At 45.2% G+C, this 9,882-nt stretch overlaps 1 protein-coding gene across 4 annotated transcripts in view; it reads left to right on the forward strand.

The window, feature by feature from the left end:
• HIVEP3 (HIVEP zinc finger 3) overlaps positions 1–6,452 on the forward strand; it is a 460,559-nt gene extending 454,107 nt beyond the window's left edge. For all 4 annotated transcript variants that reach the window (XM_074976609.1, XM_074976612.1, XM_074976610.1 and 1 more), the window contains one exon: positions 124–6,452. In XM_074976609.1, coding sequence (XP_074832710.1) covers positions 124–1,020 — 897 coding nt within the window. In that variant the 3' untranslated portion in view covers positions 1,021–6,452. The remainder of the gene's footprint in view (positions 1–123) is intronic.
• Positions 6,453–9,882: the final 3,430 nt, after the last annotated feature.

The following is a 9,882-nucleotide window of genomic DNA, read 5'->3' on the forward strand; positions in this document are numbered from 1 at the left end:
TTGTCCCTTTCCATCACAACAGAACATTAATATAGCCACTACCTTGCAGCTCATACTGTGTGCTGAGGCTCCTAGGAGCTGTAGCCATCATGGACTCACCTTTTTTTTCTCTCTCAAATGCAGAAGATAGAACCTCGAAGCCCAGCATGTTCCCCTGGCAACACACAGCCTATCTGCTCCAGAGCCTTGCAAGCACCCTATGAACTACATGTCCATGCTCCGAGCCGAGGAGAAGAGAATGTCTTCAGCCATCTCCCGTTGCATTCACAGCAGCTAACGAGGACTCCATATCCTATGATTCCAATTGGGGGCATCCAGATGGTCCAGGCCAGGCCAAGTACCCATCCCAGTTTGGTGCCCAAGTCAGTGATGTCCCTGCAAGCAGGATGTTTTGCACCCAGTGGCAATGGCAGCAGCAGCTTTACCAAGTTCAGCCCAGCAGAGGAGAGGGGCAAGGAACCGCAGGTCCCACAAGAATCTTCATCCGTATCCCCAGCTGCAAAGGTTTCTAAATACACATTGTCCCCACAGCTTCAGGGCAGTGGCTGTTTAGAGGAGAAAATGAGGACTAGTGAACATCAGCAAAAGACAGAACAGGAGGAATACAGGGTAAAAAAGTATGCTGAGCCCAGCCACTCGGAGCAAGAAGGCTGTTCAGCTCCCACCGACTGTCCGAGCACAAATTATGAGCACTCTCCAAAGCCTTCAACAAGTGGGGACGAACCCTTAAAAAAACCGGGCAAGAAGCAATGTGGCAGCTCAAGCACTTACTTTGACTCATCCTGCACTTTCATCTCAGATTTCCCCGCACAGATGCTGGACAGAAGCAGCAGCACCGGCTGCCTGTCGGAGCCCTCATTGAGCCATTCACACTCCCACCAGTTCTCCGTTAGGAGAAGGAACCTCTCGGGAGAGCCAAGTCACCAAGGGGGGGCCCATAGGAAAAGCAGCCCGCACTTAGAGCGCACACGGTTCAGTCAAACTCAGAGGCAGGTGGATGAGAATACAGGAAGTACTTAAGCCTCCATTCATCTGTTCCACTTCTAGGCTTCCTATGTAAATCAACAGACATTTTCAACACTATTTCCTTTAGTATAATCATCGCTATAAGAAGCACTCTAGTGTATGACCAAATCCAGGGAAGATTCCTGGTTTTCTTTGTCCCCGTCTGGTATTATCTCCACATGTATGCAGTTACTTGTGCCTTTTTCTATACCTTTTGTTGCTTGAAATGTACAAATATGTTTGAGGCTGTGAATATTTTTTTAGAGTTTTTTGGAAAGGGGTTTGTTAGACCTTGTCTTTTTTGCCATTTAGGTATCTCTTCGTATATGCTTGAGAGATGCAGAAAGGAAAAGGTTAAGCATTTTAAGGGGGAAGAAGATGCACTGAAAATAAAAACAAACTTTTTTTTTAATATTGATTAAATGATTTAAAAAAAAAACCCTTTCTCCTGTGTACAGAAGTTTATGATTCCTATTTATTACCTGCTTTATTTAATTCTCAGCAGATTGCTTGGGTATTTTTTTTTCTTGCATCACTCTGGTTGCCTATCTTTGTGCTTTAAACTGTTGCGACTGCTTTACATTTGAAAAGTGTTTACCCTGAATTGTAAATTAAACTAGCACTTATTTTAGAATGGGAGGCCTATTAACAGTGAATGCAGATGTCACTCCAAAAAGAAAAAAAAAAATCTCCAAGGCACCTCCCTTCTGCAGAACCCAGAAAAGCACTTTTTTAAAAAAGCGACACAATGGTTCTTCAGAGGTTTAACTGCAAGAAAATAGGGTTGTATCGAATGTAGAACCAGTTCTGGGAATGGCCTTTACTGGTTTTTAAAAGAGCTGTTTTTATGCTTGCTTTAATAGTGACAGTCCATGGCTGGCTGCTCTTAGAATGCACTATATGGTAGCAATACCTCGTGCATGGCCTGTGTCACACTGAAGCCCCATTTATGGGGGGTTCAGAGGCCCTCTGGCACCTCCTGGGCTCAAGATGAAAATAAATTCTCAACCTTGCAAACCATTTTTCACCATATGTTTATTTTAATTTGTCCAACCCTTGCCTTCCCAAATAACTCCCAGGAGGCCCTTTGTAAGGCAAAACGTTATAGGGATGCAATAAATAGTATGTGCACTCTTTTGTTTGCATCCCTACGGCTTTGTAATCCACAACTGGCTGCATGTCTGATTTTATTTTATTTTATTTACTTATTTAAATGAAACGTTGCGAATGCCTCATCCACATTGGATGGAGGGGCCTTTTTTGTATTTTATAGACAGAGGTTGTGGTGCCTAATGACTAATGTCTGAATATGGGCCCATTATGCATGCATAGTAACTTTCCATAGCGTATTTTTAATAGTGACAGCATCCCTAGCAGAGCAGTGGCCTCTGCTGCCAATAGATGTGATACCAAATATGGAGAGACGTGATGGAATCTTCTGCTCTGTTGTGTTAACATGCTTTTGAAAATACACATGTTCAGTCCATGTTTCCCCTACTACACAGGCTCTTGACTGCTTCTGAGGCTTTGGAATGAGATTCCCTTCTGACTCAATGGAATCTGTACAATTGTTTTAACAATACAAACAAAAAGATTGAAATATTTAAACAGTGGGGCAGTTATTTCTTCTTTCAGAGCTGTTTATTGGGTACACAATACACTTGTAAAAATAATAATAATAATAATAATTGAAATATAATCCTGAAGGAGGACATAATACCTTGCCAGACCTGGTGAGCTATGAACTGCTCCTGACTGACGGGTGAATAATATGGGCTGGTTTTAATTAACTTCTGTGATTCTTTTTCTTTTGATGTAAAGGGAATTAAGTTCAAAAGAAGATACCATGGAAATAACATTAAGATTGTGACACCAACTAAACAATGGTCTACATTTCCCTTCCATTCCCAACTAGTGCTTTTTTTACCTGGTTTGCCTTTTCCCACACTGGCCCCCAAGCCTCCAGGCACAGCCTAGCAGACCTCTCTCTGCAGGATTGTTGCCATGAGCCCAACTCAGCAAACCATCTCTGTTCAGGAAAACGTGGCTGCATCCTAGTCATCTCCATGGGAATTGAGCACCTGTTTAAGTGCTGTGATGATCAGAGATGGACTGTTTAATCAGGGAGGTCCCTTGTGAGAGCATCCTCTGAAACCACCTCTTCCCTTGCTAATGGGTACAGCTTGGAATTTCCTGGCTGTTGCTTGTTCTCTCTTTTCTTTCCTCTTGTCACATTCTTAACATTATTTCAGGGTAGCTTTATGTATTTAATTGTTTTGTTTCATATTTGAAATTGTACATAAAGAGAAATGATGCAGAGGTTGTCAGTAGCATCTGGCCACGTTGAGTGCACATAGATCAAATTTGGGCTAGATCAAATGTGCTTGGCTTCATTTTTAACTGTATTTTAACCCTTGGCCTGTCAGTAAATTGGAAAGAGCTTCCCCCTCCCCCCCGCTGCCCCTGTCGCTTCTGGGGGGGAAAACCAGTTCCCTCTGCATCTTAGTGTGCTGCTTTCATTGGTTTTCTTCTTTTGGTTCATCATGAGATCAGGATGAGTTGAGTTCTCTGCCCTTGTTGCAGTGTGTGTGCATGTGTGTCCCTAAAAGGGGTGGGTAGAGGCATGGCAAAAGCAGAGATAAGGGCACTCATATCCTGCCAGCTTTGGTCGCATTCACATAACATGCCAGCCACGTGCAGGAGTGATCTGTACTCTCTGGGCATGTGTGCTCACAGACACCACTGCAAATTCTATGAACATACAGGCAGAAATTCACAGACCTCAGGCCTGGCCTGGAGTCCCATTGTGACAAATCTCCCAAAGAGATTTTGAAGGAAGCTAGGGTCTGGGTCGAATTCTGCCTCATGCGTCCATCATTGATTGTAGGAGATGCCTATGCCAGGTCAGCTTTAGCCACCTTAAAAACCAATCATGAGCAAAACAATGATGGTCGTTTGGCTCCAGAACTCCAGAGGAAACAATGCCTTGCCTCCCCCACTCAGAAAGCATGGTGAATTGTATTCTGGATTATATTTTGACAAGGTACAACTTTAAACTGGTGCAACACCATGGATTTAAGTGGAGTTGCACCTGTTTACATGAAGGTTTCGGGCCAAATCCTGTAAACATTTATTACCGAGCATTGCACTGTCTACATCATGCATTCCTTGGCTTGGTCACAGGAATAAGTGCTAGGCTCACTAATAAATGTCTGCAGGCTTTTAACTCTTACCACGGCTTTGTATCCCATGCGACAGATGAGATGAACAATACAAATAACAAAAAATAAGTGAAAAATAAATTAAAAAATAGCCCCCAAGCCTCATCTATGCCAGCAGTTTCTGGCAGGGGTCTGGGAAGCATGAGTGATCTGTGGAGTACTGGATATTGACTTACAGAGCTGGCTTTTCACATGCAACCAGCAGCAAAATCTCACCAAATGTTCACCTAATGTTCCTTTTCCATGTAAGCCATTGCTTAAGGTGCTGCGCAATGGAAAATGGGGACTGATCTCTCAGTGCTGATGTGACTGACCTTGTGAAATAATTTGACTCTCAGTGGACTCCATCATGCAACGTGTCAAGCACTTGGCTTTGATCCAGTAAAGCAAAGCACTTAAGCATGGGCTTAGCATTAAGCATGTGAGTAGTCACACCTACTTCATTGTGCTTAAAGTTAAAGCTCATACTGAACATCCTTCCTGGATGAGGGCTGGAGAACTCAGCACCTTTCAGGATTGAGCCCTAGCCATGTCTGCTCCCGGACACAGCCTGCAGAGTTGCAGCATATCAGCCCAGAGTCCTTACAGGTTGTCACTAGACACTGAAGGAGTAAAGGAGGAAATCTTAGAGCTACTTATGCAGGAGCTGTGGCTTTATTGCTTATGACTGGGGGATGTGTTTCATCACCTGTTCTTACGTGGAAATATTTTCAAACATAACAAGAAGTCCAGTGGTGCCTTATAGACTAACAAATGCCAAAGTGGGTCTGCCCACAAAAGCTCATGCTCCAAAATATCTGTTAGTCTATAAGGTGCCACAGGACCTCTTGTTGTTTGTGAAGATACAGACTAACTTGGCTACCCCCCCTGATAATTTTCAAGGTAGGTCCCTAAAGTTAGTTCCTAAAACCACAGTTAGACACCTAGATAAAAAGGATCTGATATGCAAATATAGCTGAAATCTACAGGAGTCGCAGCAGGTACTCAGCAGCTCCAGCTATCAGAGCGCCTTTCCAGAGGTGCCAGATCCGGATGTAGGGAGATTGTCACAGACCCAAATACCAGTTAGACCTTGTAATGCCCTTTAAAGTTAATGGGAGTAAAGGCCCCAGTCCACCAAGGAAAGTTGGGGCCTAACCCCCAAGAGTTTAAGTGAGAGCTTGACCCAGATCCTCGATGATACTGTCATCTCACAGCACTACTTGCCTTTGAATGGTTCCAGAATCTTAGGCATCAGGACTTGTTGATTTGATCCTATATTTGCATTTAATTTCCTTCTGTCCCTTCTTAAAAAGTCACAAAAAACTCAGACTGGGATTAATTGCTTTTGTCCTCGTCTCTTTTTCTCTTTTAAAAACTCAAAAATTGTATCTAAATAAAATACATTGGCACACAAACCTGTGAGATTATAACTGTTGTTACTCAAATTGCGTGTGCACTTTGATCTAGCCCTTTTACTTGTTGCAACTTTTTTTGTTCTGACTTGATTTTATCACATTTCTTCTTCTTTAAAAAAAAAATCCATCTACTGCACAGTATTTCAAACTAAAAACACATTGTAACTTATTTACATCTCCACACCGAAAAAATCAGTCCTGATGGCAAAAAACCAATTTGTTTTCATTACTGAAATATGATGGCACTTAAGGTCACTTTAGTAAATGTAATGTAAAAAAAAATGTGTACGCAAATTTAATATACATGGTCTCATGTAAGATACATATTTGCCTTTTTTCTAAAAGATGTATGTATTCTGTAAGTGAAATAGTCTGTAGAAAGTTTCTATATGTTCTTAAAATGGCAATACATTCCAAAAAGGTACTGTAAATATGTACAGTGTACAATGTTATTTAGTAGTTTTGCCTGTAATTTTATTTTAACTCCAGTTTCTACATTTGCATCTTGCAATGTCTGTATGGTTATATCAGTGCAAAAAAAAAAAAACAAGAAAAAGAAAAAAAAAAAAGAGAAAAATGCAGGTAAAAAGCACAGTCTGATGTTAAAAAAAAAAGAAAAACAAAAAAAAACAGAGATGAAAAAAAGGAAAAAAATACTCAGTATTTGATGTTTGTGACCCTTATTGTAAATGACATCTGTACTGTGAATGAGAAGTTTTTACAAGTATAATATTGCCTTTACTACAGCTCAAGACTGTCTGCTCAGTCTGAGCATATTTTTAAAAAAACAGCATGTTGGAATAAATTTTAAAGTCCCAACATATCCTTACTTACATGACTGGCAGTTCTTAATTTTTTACTTTTATTGTAAACGTTTATGGACACAGGCTCTAGAATCGTAGAACCAAATTCTGGATAAAATGCTAGGCATTGACATGTACCCAAGCCAAAGAGATTTCCACTGAAAACACCCACAGCAGCTAGCACGCTGCAGTAGAGCAACTTCACAGTCTTATTTGTCTGGATTGTGGGCCGCGCTGCAGCAAAGTGAATGGGTTGCAGCATGATGAATGCTAGGGTGAAGTCCGGATCCTATTAATGGTGACCTCAGTCTGGCTAGGATTCCACCCTATTTCAGCGGCAGCAGTAAACCAAACAGGATAAACTCTGCCTGATTAGTTGTTTGCTTTGATTTTTAAATGTGTCCATCTAATGCTCCGGGGGCCTTTGGAAATAGAAACTAATATTTTTTTTAAAATCAAGTAAATTATTTCCCCATTCAAGAAATGTACATGTTGTCTGGAACCCAGCGATCAGCCCCGAGGTTCCCACCCACCTACCCAATAGGTCCCGGTCAAAAAAAAAGAAAAAAAGCCTAATTGGCCTGTGCATGGGTGTCAGGCACAGTCTGTTCTCACTGGGGTAATTTAAGCAGGGGGCTGCGTCAATTAGAACCCAGTGCCTGGTCCTGCTGACTTCAGACGTGCAGATGTGTGCAGGCCATGCCCTTTCGTTGCTCTCTTGATGAGGGCTCTGCAGGAGCAGGCTGTCCAGAGGAAGCCAGCCAGGGCATGCAGCTTCCACTGGAAAGGCTGTCTGTCCCCCTCTCCCCGCTTAGATTTCTGGTGAGACTGCACAGCACATAATCAGGATGCAGAAAATCACCAAGTTTCCCCCTGCCAAGGCTGAACTGATTCCCACAGACCATTGCCAGATGCTTTGTTTAAATCATTGTGTAACCCAGCCATGGATTTCCCATCTGTGGGAGACTGCTTCACAGTAGATCAGCTGTTTGCTTCAGCAATCCTCCTTGATGTCTCAGCATTCACTATTAGGCAGTCACAAGTAGTCGTCATGTCTGGTACTCTCCCCCCCCCGACCTACCCCAACAGGCTTTCCCCCTCCAAGCCTTTGTTGCCCTTCTGCTAGGAGGGCACATACCCTAGTGTTCCCTCGCTCACAAACACCCGCCCAGCTGTCAAGTAGCCAAGTTGCACGGCTGGATCCAGCTGTAACTGGCCTGTGAGGCAGAACACCAGACATAGCTGTCAGCCAGGGAAATTAAGAGAGGCCTTTGGGGCCTGAACATCGACCCCCTGTCTGGTCATACTGCCAGTGGGAAGGAGTTGCCCAGGCCAGCCAGCCACCCCAGGGGAAGTGCCACGCTGGGGTTAAGTGTGCTAGTTCCAGTCACTCTAGTGCACTGTATGTCTGGCTGCCCTGCTGGACCTCTGGCTGCCTCCCAGCTGTGCTGCCAGACCCAGTCTAATTAGCCAGGGGGACCCGGGGGGGGCAGGGGTGCATTTTGGCCTCCCCAGTCATGCATGACAATTCTGAGTGTGCCAGTTTGTAGGCTGGTGCAAAAGGCACTAGGGCACATAAGAGAGAGAGGCCAGGCATCCCAGGTGGGGTTTAACCAGGAAAGCCAGCAGCTGCTGCCTATCTAAAAGGAAGAATCCATTTCTGGCCTGGTTGGCTCCCTTGCTCACAGTTCTCTGAATGCTTAGGCCCTTCTCTAGCCAAAGCCTGTGAGGGAAGGGATTTTCTTAGGTTGGCCTCCTGTATGCAAGTAGTTCAGAGTGGTGACAGAGGAAGGAAGAGGGTTGCTCATTCCTCTCTCTCTTTTGCACCCCATCCTTGGAGGTCTCGCCCACTTAGCTGCAAGTATACCTCCTTCCTTGTATTCCCCATCTGCCCTGCACCGGCAGCATGGCCCCACCTGGCTCACGTGCCCTAGAGAATAGCTGGGTTTGGTTTCTTTGTTCTCCTTAATAGTCTAAAATAGTTAATATTTCCTTTTTAACTCCTACAGGAATTTATAAAAAGTGAAAGAAAGCAAATTAGATGGAGACAAAATAGACAGTTTTTTTCCCCTCCTGTCTGGAGGAGTTCTCCGTCTTTCCCCGGCGACTGGACGTACTCTGCTCTGAGCTGCTCTCACTGTGTCTGCTGCCTGGTTCAGCCGCCCAGAAAAGTACATCACCCCAGGTAACAGGGCAGTCTCACAGGAACTGGGAGCTGAAGTTAAAACTCCCCCTTATGGAGAGGGCACTTCAGTCTGCGGGAGACTCCTGCTAAAGGGCCGACCCAGAGCCCTTAACTTCAAAGGGGTAGACTCCTCCAGTAAAGGGCTGTGTCTACACTAGCTCCCTTCTCTGAAGGGGGCATGGTAATCAGCCCGAGAGGGGGAATAGCAATGAGGTGCTGCAATGAATAGGCCGTACCTCATTAGGCTAATGGCCAAAAGTTTTTGGGCATAAGGGCACTTGGAAGTCACACAAGTACTTGGAAGTGCTCGTGGCTCCACGGCATGCCGGCGCTTTGAAGTTTGCAACTTAGAAGCCACTGTGATGAGAATTAGTCTAATGAGGTTCTGCATATTCATTAGTCCCCTCTCGGGCTGATTCCCATGCTTGTGTAGACAAGCCCAAGGACTCCAAAAACAGGGTTCTGAGTGATATCCCAGCTCCAGGGGATTCCCCGAGCACAGCCCTCGGCACCCACAGCAAAACAAACCCCAAGTGATTGGCCAGCCAGAGGGGCAACCCCCGCCCCCCGCACCCCCTCCACTCCAAGCCTTGGCAGTGGAAGAAACTCACCAGGGGGTGGGAAGCCTGCAACCCTTGACCCCTCCCCACAGCCAAGCTTGTCTGTGCTAACACTTAGAGCCTGCCAGTCTGGTATCCCGCAGCACTGATGGGCTCGTGTCATGCCAGGCCTGCACAAGAGGTAGGTGTCCTCTCCCTTCTTGCAGATGGCAAAGGACAGGTGCTGTGATATTGATGGGCCAAACCCTGGCCTACAGAAGCTGGTGTACAGGACTCACTCCAGATCAGGTGTACTTGGCACAGGTTACCCCTGTCCCTAAAGTCTGTCTTTTTTGAGGTGTGAAGGAAAACCTGGCACACGCCTACCTAAAGTGCGCCAGGTTGCAGCCCCTGTTCTGGCTCCTTCACAACCTCTTATCGAGGTTCTGGCTGTTCTTCTCCCCACACCTGTTCCTGTTCACACACCTTATCTGTAGCCCCACAAAGTCCCATGACCTCCCTGTCAACCTTCTCCTGCACCCCTTGGCAAGAAACGAGGGGAAAACCAAATTCTGGAGTGTTTGGCCAGGCAGAGGGGGTTCCCCAGGGTGTCCTGTGGCACCTGGTGCACCATGCCCCCTCTCCCAGCTGCTCTTCCCTGAGTGGCGGAGGCGGGGGGGGGCACATCACCTGAGAAGCCAGGCTGTACAGAGACAGATGATTACCATACCG

Source organism: Carettochelys insculpta, chromosome 24, assembly GCF_033958435.1.
Source record: "Carettochelys insculpta isolate YL-2023 chromosome 24, ASM3395843v1, whole genome shotgun sequence".
NCBI lineage: Eukaryota > Metazoa > Chordata > Testudines > Carettochelyidae > Carettochelys > Carettochelys insculpta.